Source organism: Podarcis bocagei (genome assembly GCF_964188305.1).
Source record: "Podarcis bocagei genome assembly, chromosome: 8".
NCBI lineage: Eukaryota > Metazoa > Chordata > Lepidosauria > Squamata > Lacertidae > Podarcis > Podarcis bocagei.
In genome coordinates this window covers 71,869,651-71,887,739 of record NC_138133.1, presented here as the reverse complement: position 1 = coordinate 71,887,739, position 18,089 = coordinate 71,869,651, and the positions used below count along the sequence as shown (strand labels likewise).

Below are 18,089 nucleotides of genomic sequence, written 5' to 3'. Positions count from 1 at the left end.
AAATTGTCTGGATCAAGCAATCCTAGCCCCAGGGGAGAATCATCAGGGCTGGTTCCACGGTCTACTTCATCACCCTTTTTTTTTTTCCACAGTAGCTACAACAGAGAATTTTTTACATTGGCCTTTCTGTCTAACCTCTCCCTAAGAGTGAAGTTTATTAGCAGAACAGGGAGAAGAGGGTTAAGTATACTCCCCTGCTGATCCACCCTGCTGGTTTACATCCTGACAAAAGTAACGCACCATTTCTCCGGTAGAAAATTGATTTCGGGCCTCATTTAAGATCAATAGACTTGACAGCATTAGATAATATTGTGGCATTTGAGACTAGGAACTAGCAGCTCTTAAACGTTGCCATCTAAAGGAATATGCCCCCTAGCTAACATGCCCTAAAGACAACACACTTTTCTTTGCACCTTTAACCTGATCTTGCAACATCTAAAGCCAATTTCAAATGATCTGTATTTCCTATGTGGGCTGTAGTAATAGACACAAGCATGATCATTATTCATGAAAATCCACATGTGGCCTTCTTGCTTTTCCTACATGCTCTCCATGTAGGAAACGTATGATATTTGAAGCATCCCTAATTATTTCCTTGAAATAGGGATGGATCTGTCACGTTTTGTTCTCACAGGCTCATTTTCCCAACATTAAATTGAGTTCTCCACATTTTTCAGCAATTTGCTAATTCTTTTTCTTCTTCTTTTAATCCTCGTGAAGATTTATCAGCATTTTTGAGTGAATTTCTTCCAGTAAACACATTTTTATATGCAGGGTGGTTTTGTTTTTTTACTAATGTACCTGTTTTTTCAAGAACTTTATAATGTTCATTTCACAAAACACATGCAATTAGTTTCCCTTAAAAAATGCCAACACTTGATTTAAAATAAATAGAATCCAAGTCTTGAGCTGGCCGCAGTGTGCCCTGCAAACTCTGAAGTAAAAGGCTAATAGAAGGTCTCAACAGTAGAACTTTATTCTCTGCTGGTATTTCTGCCTTTAAACATGGCTTCGAGATCTACCATCTAAATATAGGCCTGTGGTTTCATTGTGAGGTTTGTTATGCAGCTAAATAAAGGAGACATGAAATTAGTGGTCTGACTGCTGTTGACAAGTAATTACCATGTTACTGAGAATGTCACCCTTTCTGGATCTGCATACCACTCTGAACACTTCAATATGGTTTTCATTGCCATTTCTGCAGAGAGAATCATTAAGGCAGTGTGTATGATTCCCTTATCTATACACTGATTCTGAAATTAATGCAAAACCACATTTGTAAATATAAACGGGAAGGGGAAATCTAAAATACCCAGACTCTTTACTGCACTACATGAAGCTGACATGACTTTCATGAAGTCATCTATAAACGGTCAGATGTGTTGTTGCTTAAGCAGTAAAACATCTGTAGGCTTCCTCATTCCACGACATCCCAGTCAGTGGGGTTAAAAATGCTACCATCTCTCTTCCTTCCTTGACATAGGCAACATTCCACTAATCTAACTCCCGTGGCCGACTCATTACTGGGAATTAATTTACTGTTATGTAAAATATTGTCTGGGAGGTAATAAACAAGACAGCATGCTGCATTGTGGAAATCAACAGATATATACAGACACCCCCACTTATCCTCCCTCCTCAAGGAAGCAGTACATCATAGATCCTTTGAAATTTACGCTGTCATGAATTTTGCAATGCAGGTCTTCACCCAAGTAGCGTGTACAAAAATGCATATACTAAGACGAAGTGTGTGTGAAAGTGCATATGCACACGGCAATAACATAGAAAAATGCATTTGATTCGGGGAAAGCACTTGCAAAAATGTCTATATTTTTCAAAACATACAAAAATGTATTTACAGTCGTACCTTGGTTCTGGAACACCTTGTGACTCGAACATTTTGGCTCCTGAACACCTCAAGCCCAGAAGTGAGTGTTCCAGTTTGCGAATGTTCCAGCCGAACGTCTGACACAGCTTCCCCGCTGGTTCCGATTGAGTGCAGGAAGCTCCTGCAGCCAATCAGAAGCTGCGCCTTGGTTTTTGAACATTTACGGAAGTTGACTGGACTTTCGGAACGGATTCCATTCGGGAAGTACGACTGTATTAGGAAAAAATACCACATTAAAATGCTGGTGTATTTTCATAAGGATCTACCAAAAAAAGAAAGCAAAAAGCAAATTGTTGCAGAAATGGTGTATAGAGGGTTCAGTATGTGGGGGACACTGGTGGCGCTGTGGGTGAAACCACAGAGCCTAGGACTTGCCGATCAGAAGGTCAGCAGTTTGAATCCCCGTGATGGGGTGAGCTCCCATTGCTCGGTCCCTGCTCCTGCCAACCTAGCAGTTCAAAAGCACGTCAAAGTGCAAATAGATAAATAGGTACCGCTTCAGCGGGAAGGTAAACGGCATTTCTGTGCGCTGCTCTGGTTCGCCAGAAGCGGCTTAGTCATGCTGGCCACATGACCCGGAAGCTGTACGCCGGCTCCCTTGGCCAATAAAGCGAGATGAGCGCTGCAACCCCTGAGTCGGTCACGACTGGACCTAATGGTCAGGGGTCCCTTTATCTATGTGGGGGACAGCTTTCTTATGAGCATCCTAGAAAAGCCAAGCAGAAGTGGTTGTAAGAATAAGAACTGCACTAACTGCTTTGAGCTTCTCAGAAACATCTGGTAGGCCATGGTGGGAAGCAGGGAGGCTGGGCTCAGTCGGCCTTTTGCCTGATCCAGCAAGGCTCTTTTCATGTTCTTGTAATCCATAATCCCTCCTACTTTTCACTTTGTGAGACAAAAAGTCATGCTTTTAGGAGGTGTGTTTCTTGTACATCAAATGTTTTATAATTTAAATGGAAAGCATATTTGTGTTTCATTTTCATTACTTTTCCTTTCTAGAAAAATATTACTCCATAGTGTAGAAGCAGATTCATGGCTTTAATTAAGTATATGTTTATCATATGTAACATCCCACATTGAATGTCTGTGATAGTCAATAAAAACAATAACATATGGATACTATTATATCCCGAGGTTTGGGTAGATGAACTGTGTTCAAGGCACTCTGCCACTGATCTGTTATCCAGAAATAAATGCCTTAAGAGGGATGTGGGGGGAATTTCAAATTAAATCTTGGATAGCACGTGGATCACTGGCAGTCGTGAATCCACTGGTTAGTCTGTGGATATAAAAAGCATGATCTTTGGCATACGGAATCAAAAGACTGGTCTGCAGATGGGATATATTTACATCTTTCCTTCTTATAACAGAAAGGTTTTGATGCTAAAACCTCCAAGCAGCACCACATGAGTGGTTTTATGATGCTGAGTCTTGATGCTAATACTGAACTACCACGAGTAGTCCATTGCTATAGTGTCCAGTGGAACTCCGGGGCAAAATGCACATCCATTTATGAAGATGCTCCCCAATCATCTCTGTAAGAGGAAGACCCGTGATTAGGGATGTGAGAGAAGATTATCAGGAACAGATACAGCTTTAAGGAGCTCATATTGCTCACCTCAGAGAAGAGTGAGCGGGAGAAGAACATGTCCCATTTAGATTTGCAGTCCTCCAACCCTCTTCCTTCCTCTGAAACCAACAAAGCCCATAGCAGTGATGTGCCCACAGGGAGAGGAATGGGAGAAAGCCATATATTTTCCTCTTTCAGGCTAAGAAGGAGAGCAGGCCAAGAAAAAGGATGCCGGTGACCCCTTCGTAAATGTAGTTTCCAGAGAAAAATGTAAAGATGCTTGTGATAGAAGAACCTTGGCTGTTTGAAGACCTACCTCAAAAGGAGAGGCAACTCTTCCAAACTCCGAGCTTCCTATCCCACTGGGAGCAAGATCTGAGTGTGGGTGGGAATAAAAATCCCATAATAAGGAGGACCATGTTCCCACATGGGGAACTTTCCAGAAAGGGCTGCATTCCAGTGGTGGGTAGGGCCAGAGAGAAAAGTGGCTGGCGCAATGGAGGAGACTCTTACTTTGGACATTTCAACTACACAAAAACCAGGGGTTTCTATACGTACCTGCCTCCTCCATTCAGGGAAGCAATAGGCATTTTTGTGGTTCAAGGACATTCTGCTTAGGCCCAAACACTTGAGGAGAGTGTGGATCTGGGGTGTTGAGTAGTGTGACCCTGAGAGGGGTCTGTGGAGAGAGTACTGAGGGTCAGAGAGGGATGCCGAGAAGATCACATTCTGCCCCCAGGTCCAAGGTTCCCCTGTCCCCATATTGTAGCCTGAAGTTCTCAATGAAGAGTGAACGCCCTCTGATTCACCATGAAAATATATTTCAAACATGCACAAGCCAACTTCTCTGAAAGAAATTCTGGCAGAGTGAAGTATCATGTTAGCTTGTGCCTAATTTCCTCTTTGGATGAACTATTATATTCTTTATCTGGATCACCTTTGCTGTGTCGGTTTTCACTTCCCTGTTCTCTAAAGATGCTATGTACCTCACATAACCCTACAATCTGAGAACAGTTAGGGTGCCATATTTCCTCTGACACCTCACAGAGAAATTAAGTAGATTTGGAGAAACTGATATTTTTTAACTTTAAATGTCCTTGGATTCTAGTACAACTAAAGACTACGGGGGCAAGGGGGACTCACGAGGATCTGGGTATCACTCTCATTTAGAGAGAGAGAGACAAGATCTTACATCATCTTGCTTTTTCTAAACACATATTTAATATATTCCTGTATGCAGTACATGTTATCTCACTTGGAAATCTGAATCGTAATAAAATGTGCGCGGGGGTGAGTGGTGGTATTTTTTATTTTCCATGCAGCCATAGTCAGTCTAGTCACCTTTACTCTTTAGCCAAATATTAGTTTTCAGATAGGAAACCATTCACATTATAACGGTGGTATGTTGCCAGGTGTCAAGGTTTGGCCATGTTTGTCAGCAGTATTATCCAGAAACAGGCCTGTGTTATGTTGCTCCTCTGAGGATGAGCAATGAGGGGCTCACTAGGCTTTTCGAAACTCATTTCTGCTCCCTTTGCATTTCTCCAGCCAGTAACCTCCAAACTGTCTTGAAATCACACTTTAAATGCAACTCGGTGCTGTATTTTAGTGCAGACTCTTCTGCTGTAATGATAAACTATGGTCAGGGGGGGGACCCATCCTGTTTAACCACCTGTGGCAAAACATGAGGTGCCCTTTCCCGCAGAAGCCTCAGTTGCCTAGGTCACATGGCAGTGGCTTCTTCTGGCAAGATCTCGGAGAACTCTCACGAGATCTCACAGAACTCTCACGAGATCTTGCCAGAAGAGGTCATTGCTGCACAAGTGCTGCCCCGCAGGATTCCACCACCCAAGGCGGCAACATCAGCCCACCTCATGGGCAGGCATGCCTTGACTATAGTTTATAGTAATAATAAGGTGAGCTTTGGGCTAGTGTAGTTCTCCTTCACTCCTCCCCTTATCCTCCTTTTCTTTGCAGATGCTAGCTGCCCACTGTACTGGGAATCCACCCCTCAAAACAAATGTGTATTTTAGGAGAAAGTTGCAGTTCAATGCTGATGATTTTCATGAGGATGTTTTAAAATAAAAAGTTGCAAACTGATGTGGAAATGTGGAGAACTGAAACTAAGAGTGGGGAAATTGAGAAACCGAGAAACCAAAAGTGACAGATGCAACCACTCCTATTGTTGGGAGGCTACCCTCCAGAGCTGGGCTGGTTCTCAAAGGCTTTGGGCCCCTTCCACATATAAAAGACAGTCAGCATGATGTACTAGTTAGAGTGATGGACTAAGACCTGGGAGACTAAGATAATAGTCCCCACTCAGTAGCCTTGGCCAATCACTGTCTCTTAGCCTAACCTACCTCACGGGGTGGTTGGGAGGGCAACATGAGATGGACAACCATGTGTCCTATGTGGAGCTCCTTGGAGGAATGGTGGGATATAAATGGAATGAATGAATGAATGACCTGCAGCCTCTCATCTCCTCTGCTTGATTCTCCAGCCAGCTACTCCCATACACTACCACTAACAAAGATGTGTTTTTCCCCTACTAGTTTATTGGAACACAAAATCCTTGAAATGGAAGAAAGACATAAAGGGGAGCTGGATACGCTGAAGGAGGAGAAAGAGAACCTGCAAGGCTTGGTTTCACGTCAGACCTACATCATCCAAGAACTGGAGAGGCAGCTGAGTAAGGCAACCACCAATAACAGTATTCTGCAAAAACAACAGCTGGAGCTCATGGACACCGTTCACAACTTAGTCAGTCTTTGTTCTAAAGAAGGAGGTAAGATGGCATATGCTTGAACAATTAAATCAGGGGTGAATCATAGAATCATAGAGTTGGAAGAGACCACAAGGGCCATCGAGTCCAACCCCCCGCCAAGCAGGAATGGTTATGGATTTCTCCCCAGAATGTCTGTAATACAATGACTGCCATCTTATTGAGTCAATTCTGTCCCAGATTTCTATTAGCATGTCATTCTGAGGATAAAACTATATTTTCCAAATACCTGCTTAGGCCAGCTTCCTTGAACACATTCAGAATCAAATGACCATTGGGTACTGAATTATGCTCCTTGTGGATTGTAAAGCCATTATCCAATTTAACACCTAAGATTATAATGTAGGCTTTCAGAACTACTGTAGTATGATTCAGTGGGCTACTAGATGCCCCACCCCTAAGTTCTGCATGTCCCCATCTGACCTCACAGAAGTGTCGTATGAGTAGAACTTAAGCATAGTTAAGTGGGCAAGAGTAAATAAGACAGCTTAAGGAATTGTTGGGAGAGGGATGAGTTCCAAGGCTGGCTTCTAAGCTTAAACACAGCAACCAGACTCCCATTTTTCAGGATTTTGCTAGGTAGCCACCAGGACCAGTCCTACCAATGGATTGAGTGGGACTAGTAAGTGCCAAGATATTTCCATGGTAATCTTCATAACACATGCATGATACAAGCATATATTGACATGTTTGTATTAAAGCAGCACTCATGGAAGTTTTTTCCTCAGAACAATCCCTTGAGGGAGCATAACAGTGAGAATTGTGGCTGAGCTGGGACTTGTGTTTGCCTAAACAGAGTGGGGTGTTGAAGGGACCCTGGGTCAACCTGGGTGAGCCAAGTACATGTTCAAAACCCAGTATGACAAGAGTAGCAGATCACTACAGTTCCACATAGCAAAGATGACTGGACACAGGGCTTGCAGAATCACAGACAGATCCCCAGGAGGCATCAGAGTCAACCACTTGTTCACAACAAAGTCCCTACTCCTGCAGAGCCTTTATATCTCTCTAGGCCCTGTCAACCTCTCCCGGGTCTCATTTGCTTTCCAACCAGTAGGGATCATTGAAAGGGCAGCCCCCAGACCTGAAATGGAGCACCACCACTTGGTGTGCTCTTTGTGACCTTAGGAAAGTTAGAGGTCTCTGCTGCGGTGGGACATGGTGGATCTACTGTCACTGGGGATCATGGTGACTTAGGTGCAAGTGCAACAGCATCAGAGCTTTTGTCTTTACTAATCTACAAGAAATTTTTGACTCTCATTAGCTGAACTTTGAATGGAACTATACAATCTTAGTAATGAGTAGGATCAACAGTCTTACCAACAAGTGGGATCACAAACCCATGTCGGCGATCACTGTTGAATAGTTGAGCATGCAATCAGGAAAAGTCAGTTTTAGGTTAATATAACAACCATATTTGACAGATATTTGAAAAGCCACAAAGCACTACATCCTTCATTATATCAACATGTGATTAGAAATGTCAGGAAATGTTGAAATATGCTAGTATCAAGATAAGCATCCTTCGATTAGTAATAGGATTGGTTAATTTACATCGGAACCAGTAAATACTATGTTTTGAATTTCTTATTCATTGTGTCAGATCTTAGATTACTAAGTAAATCAAAATTAATTTTGCTTGACACAGCCTTTTCTCAACATCCTCTGATATATAATATTGCATTATTATCAGGGGTTTGAGAATTACTAAACTAGCGTTGGGCAACCTTTGGCTGATCAAAGGAAAGTTCCTGACTCCATATGAGGACAATTCAAAATCTATTCACACCAACACAGGAACACATGAAGTATGACCATTGGTTCGTCTAGGTCAGTACATTGACTGGCAGCACCAGCATCTGGGAGTTCAGGTGGGGTGCTCTTTACCTGGAGATTGAGCCTAAGACCTTCTTCATGCAAAGCAGATGTTCTGTCATCGAGATACAGCCCTTCCGCATGCATTAGGGAGTATGGTTGTTGTTGTTTAGTCGTGTCTGACTCTTCGTGACCCCATGGACCAGAGCACGCCAGGCACTCCTGTTTTCCACTGCCTCCCGGAGTTTGGTCAAACTCATGTTGGTAGCTTCAAGAACACTGCCCAACCATCTCGTCCTCTGTTGTCCCCTTCTCCTTGTTCCCTCAATCTTTCCCAACTCAATGGACAAAAACAACAGGGAGTATGTTAGACGCAAGGAAATGTTACAAGTGCCAGCCTCCAGCCTAACTTCCTGTGTCCATCAACTCCTACTTGCAATATTCAGCTTTTCACACATCACCTCAAGGTTTATTATAGCATGAAAAAAGCTGAATCCCAACACTAAGGAAATACTGTGTCAACTTTGAACATGCACATTTCCTAGGTAAAAGGTGGGATTTCAAGGAGTATAAAAATTTCCACAACAACAACAACAGAGTTGGAAATATTGGAAGCTTCCGTTCTAAACCAAATAATGCCAAATTGTGAGGGTGATTTTCACTAAGAAGGCAATGTGGGAGGAATAAGTTATCCCCACTCCCCACACACTGCAATTCTGATCCTGATTGGTCCTCCAGCACTGGTGTTGACACACACACGTACACACATTCACTCACAACAACAATTGTTGCATTGAATATCATATGTAGTTTGGCCTTAAAAGAGAGTATAGTAATTGCAATCTTGCATTGTTGCTGAGTGACAGTCAGCAAGGTTCTATCTACACTCCAGACTTTGTTATCTTGTCTAGCACAAGCTACTGGGAATGCTGAAGTCTTCCTGTGATTAATTATACCCCACCCCATAAATAGGTATAAAACAGACAAGCTTCTGCAGCTGAACTGCTCCGCTTAGCAAATTAAACATGATAATTAAACATTAATTAGTGCAAATTTAAACATTAAAAAAACCCTGCCACATCAGACCAAAGTTCACCATCCTGTTTCCCACAGGAGCCAAATAAATGCCTGAACATGAATGCAATAACTCTCTCCTACTCTTGCTTCCCAGCAACTGATATCAAAGATCACTATATACCCACAAATGCTTATTTGCATTTATGCTTCAATTCCCAGCCAAAAAAAGGTTCCAAAGTGGCTGTGAAATGAGGGCGTTGGTGTGTGTGTGTTTTTTTTTTTTAAAGTGCAGGCATAGCACTATTGTGGTTATTAAAACACACAATATACTTTGCTCCCTAGGATCATGCTCCAATGTAGTAAAGAGGCCTAACAGCCTACAGTACATGGATGCCTTACTGCTGCTGCCCTTTTCTTCTCAGCCAGAATCATCTCTGTGGAGAGAGTGAATGCCCATTCATTCTAACATTCCGTCCACAGGGATGTGACTGGTCCACTTCCAGTTACAGAGCAAATTCAAGGAAGGAGAGGCAAGCTAGACTCAGCTTTCAATGTAAGCCCTAGATATGAAGCCAGATCATGAAGAGGCTGCCATATACTGAGTCAAACCATTGTTCTATATCACTCACAATGATTTACAGGTTGAGAGCAGCTCTCCAAGTTTCAGGAAGAAGTCTTTCTTCTGCCGCAAGCAGTGTCCGGGCGGAAAATCTGCTAAATGTTCCTGGAAAATCTGGACGTATGGCAGCTAATGTTGGCAGTGTTGTTTTTGCTGATTTTCCTAAGGAGAAAGCTCAAAATCTCTTTGCTGTTTAGCAGAAATAAGCTCAACAACTTTTTCTGTCCAGGTTTTCACTTATTGAAATATGGCAACCCTACCAGGCATGCTTGGACATCCCAGGGACTGAACCCAGGATCTTCTGCATGCAAAGCAGAAGCATGTCTTCTAGCTTTAGGTTATTATGGTCTTTCATGTTTAATTGTGAATCCTACCGATGTCTGTAGCATGGGTAGCCAATGTGATGCACTTCAGATGTTGTGGATGATTGGTTGTGCTGGCTTGGGCTGATGGGAGTTGCAGTCACCAAAATCTGGAGTGCACCACATTGGCTTTGCTGGTCTCCCAAATTTACTGCTAAGTAAGTGTCTTAAGGGACACGGGTGGTGCTGTGGGTTAAACCACAGAGCCTAGGGCTTGCCGATCAGAAGGTCGGCGGTTCAAATCCCCGCGACGGGGTGAGCTCTCGTTGCTCGGTCCCTGCTCTTCCCAACCTAGCAGTTCGAAAGCACGTCAAAGTGCAAGTAGATAATTGGTACCGCTCCAGCGGGAAGGTAAACGGCGTTTACTTGCACTGCTCTGGTTTGCCAGAAGCAGCTTAGTCATGCTGGCCACATGACCCGGAAACTGTACACCGGCTCCCTCGGCCAATAAAGCGAGATGAGCGCCACAACCCCAGAGTCGGCCACGACTGGACCTAATGGTCAGGGGTCCCTTTACCTTTACCTAAGTGTCTTAAAGAAGTATATCCTAAATCTCTAAATAAATAAATAAATGTCCAGTAGCACCTTAGAGACCAACTAAGTTTGTTCTGAGTATAAGCTTTCATGTGTTTATAAGGTGCTACTGGACATTTTTTTATTTATTTCGACTGCGTCAGACCAACACGGCTACCTGCCTGAATCTAAATCTCTAAAAGCTGCTTGTTAACTAGTAACCAAAATGATCAAGGGATTGCAGCAACATTCCTAGAGGAGGAAAGGGTTACAGTGTTGAGGGGGGTTCAGTTTAGGGGGGGGAGCAAGTAAGGGAAGATAGAATAGAGGTGCACAAGGGCAGTGACTGGAAGATAATTCTTGGCACAGAAGTCATTTCGTTTGGATACAAGGGAACATAGTTCCATCCTGGAGTAATTACAAATTGGAACTTTGCCAAGAAGGCAAAGGTTTTCATTGCTCACACAAAAAAGAGAAAGAAAGAGGAAATGCATCAGTCTTTAAGGAACACAATTGCTTGGCAGCTCAGTTTTCATGCCAGTTTTATTTTGGGGGAAAGGCACCTGTAAGGGAATTATTGTTCCACCACACCATGCTGAGATTCCTGATTTGATGTAAAAACAAAAGGAACTGAGTTATCAAGCTTGTATTTAATTTTCTTCATGTAGTCCTTCTTCACAATAAAACATTCCTGCCATTTTTTCCTATTGTTTAGTAATAAAATCAGAGGCAGAAATTCAACAGATAGAGAATAAGTGTGATTGTAAATGACCCACCTGTTGAACTTCTGTGTGTACTAAACTTTTTTTAAAAAAATTATATTTATTTTTTCATAAACAGATAAGTATATATACAGATTTGTAAGAAAAAACAACTAATAAATATTTAAAATAATAGATGGGGGAGTATGAGGACAATCAATGACTACCCTGCTGGAGAAACAATATTCTGTTGCCATAAATAAAAACTTTTCCCCAGAAATTCGGCAGGTAAAGAATGTGTGTGATTATAAAAACAAAACAAAACAAAAAAACTCTCTACCTGTTGGATTCCTTCCTGCAAGTGCTTTTTGGTGGTGGTGACTTACAGGAAACAAAACATCTACCATAAAAATAGCAGGATTCTTCCTTGGATAGCGATCACAGCATGCAATTCACTCCAGCTGGAATGATAGAATATGGTGACATCTGTTGATCGGATCAGCTGCTGGAATTTGTATTTGGCCTAGGTTACAAAACAACCTGCCAACCTAGCAGTCCGAAAGCACACCAGTGCAAGTAGATAAATAGGTACTGCACCGGCGGGAAGGTAAATGGTGTTTTCGTGCGCTGCTCTGATTTCGCCATAAACAGCTTAGTCTTGCTGGCTACATGACCCGTAAAAAGTGTTTGTGGACAAACGCCAGCTCCCTTGGCCAATAAAGGGAGATGAGCGCCACAAGCCCAGAGTCGTCCGCAACTGGACCTAACGGTCAGGGGTCCCTTTACCTTTACAAAACAATTCTTTTAGCTAACGTTCTTCTAGGTAAAGTTCAATATGCTGGCTTTATTTTTTAAGGCCTGAGACCGGCATAACACAGGGAGCTTCTCATAGAAGCTTTCTTGCTGAGCAAGACTGGGGCTGTTCCGGGTTCTGCCTTTTCTCTTTATCAGAGCTTCAAGGCAACTGGCAAGCCTTTATAGCCTTAGCCATTATTTAGTGGAATTTGCTTCCCAGAGGAAGATAAAATCTTTTTTATCTGAGCAATCTTTCAGCAACCCAGACTGATGATAACATTTGAATGAAGCCAACAGCACCCTATTTTATTGTTCCGATTTCTCATTCTATTTTCCCACTGTTTGACTTCTAAGCTGCCTTGATTTTTCTTTCAAGATAAACAGCCTAAAACAATAAACTCTGGGCCTCATCCATCGGACTGTGCTAGGAACTCAAAAGAAAAGTGAGGTGAAGAAGGCAGCAAATGGATGTTTTCCTTGATAATAAAAGGGAGAGAGTATGTGCTAATCTGGCAATGTAACAGTAGCTCTGTTGCCTTTTCCCTCTCTAAGTGTAACAAAAGACGTTAAGATTCCTCCATAAAACTTTTACTGCTGCTACTGTTAAACATTTATATAGTGCCAACAGATTGTGAGTCACGAATCCTGCCGTTAATAGGTAATGCGAGTTTTATGTATCGTACCATAACTTAAACATAGGGCTTCCACCTTCGTTCGTCAGCAGATATTGTGTGCTTCAGATAGGCATGTTGGCAGGATAAAGAAGCTTCCTCCATCAAACCTGTAGCTGTTTATTTCTATCTGTTAATTTACTGCATGGGTAGGCAAACTAAGGCCCAGGGGCCAGATCCGGCACAGTCGCCTTCTAAATCCGGCCTGTAGACAGTCTGGGAATCAGCGTGTTTTTACATGAATAGAATGTATGCTTTTATTTAAAATGCATCTCTGGGTTATTTGTGGGGCATAGGAATTCGTTCTTCTTCTTTTCAAAACATAGTCTGGCCCTCCACAATGTCTGAGGGACAGTGGACCGGCCCCCAGCTGAAAAAGTTTGCTGACCCCTGATTTACTGTATCATTTGTGGAGAGGTCTATACCTTGCTGAAGGCCTTCTCAGTAACAGCAGCAGCAACAATAATTTATTACTTATAGGCCTCCCCAGCCACTCTGAGCAGCTCCCAACAGAATATTAAAAACATGATGAAACATAAGACATTCAAAACTTCCCTAAACAGGGTTGCTTTCAGATGTCTTCTAAAAGTCAGGTAGTTGTTTATTTCCTTGACATCCAATGGGAGGGCATTCCACAGGGCGGGCGCCACTACCGAGAAGGCCCTCTGCCTGGTTCCCTGTAACCTCTCTTCTCACAGTGAGGGAACCACCAGAAGGCCCTAGGAGTAGCAGGGTTATCGTCCTCACTTCCCCATGAGGTCCAGGTAGCATCAACACTCCCCATCTCTTTAGGCACCAGGTGAGGACTTGCCTCTTTCTGCAGGGCTTATCACTGGAGTCTCAAGTGGCTTTTGTGGCTATTGTCAGGGAACTGACATCGGAGCGAGAGGTGAAGGGGAGGCTCCCAGATGATGCTGGCGAAGGACCCAGCAGCAGGGGGAGAAACAGCTCAGTAGAGGGGGAAGCCAATCAGCGCAACACCAGGGATAAAGGGGGGCAGACGGGGGAATTGGAGAGAGGGCTCCAGGACTCTTCACTGGACATCAGTGAGGAGAGCCCTGCTCCTCCGCTACCCACGCCTTCCCTGCGCAGAAGACTCCCGCGCAGCGAGAGGAGGAGGAGACTGGGTGTCAAACAACATTTAAGCTGGAAGAGGTTCAAGAAACGCCCACTGACGGATTCTGCCAGTGACTGAGGCAGCCACGATGAGAATGGGCTGTGCAGTCAGAAAGGTTTAACAAGGCAAATTAACCGAGAAAGGCACCAGTTTACGCACGAGTAACTCATACCTATTACAGCTATGAATGCTTCTGCCCAGTGTAGGCTAATTCACCAACTGCAGCTGTTCTTGGGCTGGATCTACACTGACCTCTTGAACATTATTTCCCCCTATTGGAACACTATTAGATATGTCGTCCTAAAATGTCACAGGGCATACTTGTTAATCAAAAACATTTTTTAACCTTTGGTTTTTCCCCCCATCGAATGTAAGTAATACCTGGCCACGCTGGTTGCTGTGCTCTGCCATCTGGTCTCACATTTTAATTCTTCCTCTCTCCCTCCATGTCCTTTGTTATCTGCCCCTTGAATACCATGGGAGGGGGGTCAGAGTTTGAATGCAGTAAAAAAACCAGACAAAACACTACCTAGGGACATATGATCAGTGTTGCACTGATATAACAGCATAAAACAATTAAAAATTAAGTGATAAAAAGACAAGATAATAACGTTTTATGAACATAAAAGTAGGATACCATGTGTCCATCTACATTATCAACAGCATTCCTTAACCCATCCTTAACGTTAAAAACCACGAGTGTGGATCTGCCCTTTGACCAGGATAACCTAGACTCAGTTGCTCAGGCTGTGGTATCACTCTGCTTGTCACTGAATTAAATGCCTCTAATTTTTGTATATTATATTGATCTATTTATGAAAGTATTTTTATGTCACCACTGTAAAAATATTAGAGCAACCATTAACAAAAAATACACCATTAGAAATAACACTGCAATGCGGCTGTTACTGCTGATGTCAACACCATATTCGTTTTCTGTTTTTCAGTTGTACTAAAGAGTACAAAAAGAGAAGATGACAGGCCATTCAGAGACTGTGCTGATGCATACCAAGCTGGCTTCAACAAAAGTGGCGTCTACACTATTTATGTTAATAACATATCCGAACCTAAAAAGGTAAATAATTTTTGTGGGTTGTTTTTTTTAAAAAAAAACAACCTGTTTCATTAGATACTCTTCAGAGCTCAAGAGTTGGCCTTTTGCAATCTGGGTATCATATCTTTAAATTCTAATGTTGAGAGATATGATGCATCCCTGGCCCCTCTCCTCAATTTCTGCAGGAAGGGATTTTAAAGCAGGTGTCTGCTTAACAGGGATTTTGAAATTTTGCAGTAATAAGGTAAGTTGCAATATTGTGCCTCAAAAGAAGAAGAAGAAGAAGAGGAGGAGGAGGAGGAGGAGGAGGAGGAGTTTGGATTTGATATCCCGCTTTATCACTACCCTAGGGAGTCTCAAAGCGGCTAACAATCTCCTTTCCCTTCCTCGCCACAACAAACACTCTGTGAGGTGAGTGAGGCTGAGAGACTTCAAAGAAGTGTGACTAGCTCAAGGTCACCCAGCAGCTGCATGTGGAGGAGCGGAGACGCAAACCCAGTTCCCCAGATTACGAGACTACCGCTCTTAACCACTACACCACACTGGTCCTCTGATCCTCTAAATACAAAGACGTCTAAAGAAACTAGCAAGAAAAAGCAATGCTTGGAGCAGTGCTAGATAGTTTCAAAGTGCGTGTCCCATCAGCGATCCATTTCACTGGTATCTCCAGTTACCAGAGGGAGAGAAGAAAGAGTCCTGGGTGCAGTCACCTATGTACCACAATGACTTCTTCCGACCAGTCCATCATTAGGGATGTAAGAAGGCATCCTTTTTCATCCTGCCACACATTAGTCACATGTGGCATTGTTTCCATTCAGCTACTGTTCACCTTCGGCCAAAGATAACGTCATTTGTGTTGCTGTACCCATCATAGTCACTGGATTTATTCTTTACCAGACATGGGACAGAAAAGGAAGATGACATTTCCCACTTCTGTTTCTATTTTTGATGGAATTCTTTCAGCTGACATATGACTGGAACTGGCAGCATCTGAAATAAAGTTGAGAGCTATGGTATATTTTAATCCTAAAACAACAACAAAAGCACACGCTTCCATAGGGTTGTTGTAATTTTGATACATCTCTTATAAGTTTAGCGAGTTTCATTTCATTAGACTCCACTGCCTTGTGATGATTCAGGTTATATTCCATCCACTATCAAGCAAATAAAATAAAAAAGCAGAGCAATTCAAGTTCTTATTTCGTGTGTGTATTCAAGTTTCGACCTCAAAACATGTTAAAGGTGTTTAATAGCTGAGTGCCTTGACCTTGTCTGGGACATGAGCCAGTTGAGGACATTTGTTGGCTCAGATAGTGGTAAGCTAACATTTATAATCAGCCTGCCATTCCTGTTAATGTGGCAGGTGTTCCCTTCCATTGCTATGGAGTGGACCAGACCACACAGTGAATAATTTAGTGCTGCAAATCCCTCTGTCATTGTCTGATTCCTTGTTTTTAATTTGCTACATTACTCAGAACAGTAAAACTCCCTAACCTGTTTAGGAATGGATTTTTTAAATAAAATTTTAAAAAATACACTTCAAGAAGTTTCCTGTATGTGTGGGTGTGCTTATATATCTCCCCCAGCCATGCCCTCCCCCCAGCTGCCATATGGAAACATAAGCCTACAGACTGGTGTATGAGGATTTAATGTGCAAAAAAAGTAGCCACTGTGTTTCTGGGAGCTTGATGCGAGTATTAAATAAGATACATGAATTGCTTAAAAAAGGCGGTTATAAATCAAAGACCAGTGAAGCCGCATGGTGCAGATAAATGTTTGCACTCAAATGTCATTGTGGGAGGAAGCAGAGAGCCAAATTGTTTTTCTCCAAGCAAAAGCACTTCTTTAGATTTTTCTTTTCTTTTTTTGATCTTACCTCCTCAAATAAGGCTTCCATTTGGTGGTGGGGGTGGGGGACATTGTACAATCCCCTTCCTCTGACACAAAATTTGGGGTTATTGGCTGCATAAAGCAGACTGGAAGTGCATTCAGTAGTGGGAACCGCATAGCACCAGAATGGACAATACCCCTTGGAGTGAAAGGCATGGAATTGATTCAGCTAAGGATAAAATAGCATCCTTTGGACAATTATGAAGGAAACAGTTGAAAGGAATTGGGTAGTGACCCCCATGTGATCAGGCCATGTACAGCGTTATGTTACCAGCTAGTGTCATGAGGTCCGCTTCCTTCTATGTTCCTGCGTGAGAATGCTGAGACCTGCACTGAATTCATAACAACTTTTGTTAAAATCATGCTCTAAACACCAGCGGAGCATGTAGCTTTGCTAAGAGATCACATTGAGAGGAACTCTGAAATACTTTCAACCATTCTGGAGCATGTGCATCTGAGTATGAACATATTTAAGGAAATTGCTTCAAGTAAGAAGACTGAGCAAAACCTGAAAATCAGGGGTTTTCAATTTTTTTTCCCCTCCTGGGAAAGGGAAAGGGCTGAGAATATTTTGACTAACTTGTTTCCTAAATACACGACCGTGTAAGCTATACGGGAAGTTCAGGGAAGTTTTTAACGTGTGATATTTTACTGTATTTTTGGTTTTTATGGAAGCCGCCCAGAGTGGCTGGGGAGGCCCGGCCAGATGGGCGGGGTATAAATAATAAATTATTATTATTATTATTATTATTATTATTATTATTATTATTATTATTATTATTATTATTATTAGTGAAAGCTCCTTTTGGCATAGGAATGCATCATTCATATATATATATATATATATATATATATATATATATATATATATATATATATATATGCAGGTTTTGGTGTCTTCGGGTGTCTTCCCGTGTAAGAGTTGGGGTGTCTAGGCGACGTTTCGACGAGGTCTCACTCGTCATCTTCAGGCTGGTGCTTTCGGCTTCTTGTTACTGGAACAGAGCAGGATCTCAGTGTTTGAGTTCCTATAAATACTGTTGAGGGGGTGTGGTGTATAGCCTCCAACGTTCTGGGCAGAGAGGAAGTTCCCAGGTTAGTGTGCCTTTTCTTCTTTTGTTCATTAATTACTTGAGGGATATCTTGAGAGATTTCTTGAGTGATATTCTGAGTACCATTTAGGAGGGTCATTAGGTGTGAATTAGTTGCTAAAGCTTTCGTGTCTTGACCTCTTGAGCTTGTGAAGAGTTTTTAATCAACCCAGATGAAGCCAATAAAATCAGACTTGAAGTCAC

The 18,089-nt window shown here is 42.4% G+C and overlaps 1 protein-coding gene across 1 annotated transcript in view; it reads left to right on the top strand.

Annotated features, from left to right (window-relative positions):
- Positions 1 to 18,089, top strand: part of ANGPT1 (angiopoietin 1) — a 145,129-nt gene that overhangs the window by 86,263 nt on the left and 40,777 nt on the right. Inside the window, exons 4-5 of the mRNA XM_081204802.1 lie at positions 6,011 to 6,243; positions 14,798 to 14,925. Coding sequence (XP_081060928.1) covers positions 6,011 to 6,243; positions 14,798 to 14,925 — 361 coding nt within the window. The remainder of the gene's footprint in view (positions 1 to 6,010; positions 6,244 to 14,797; positions 14,926 to 18,089) is intronic.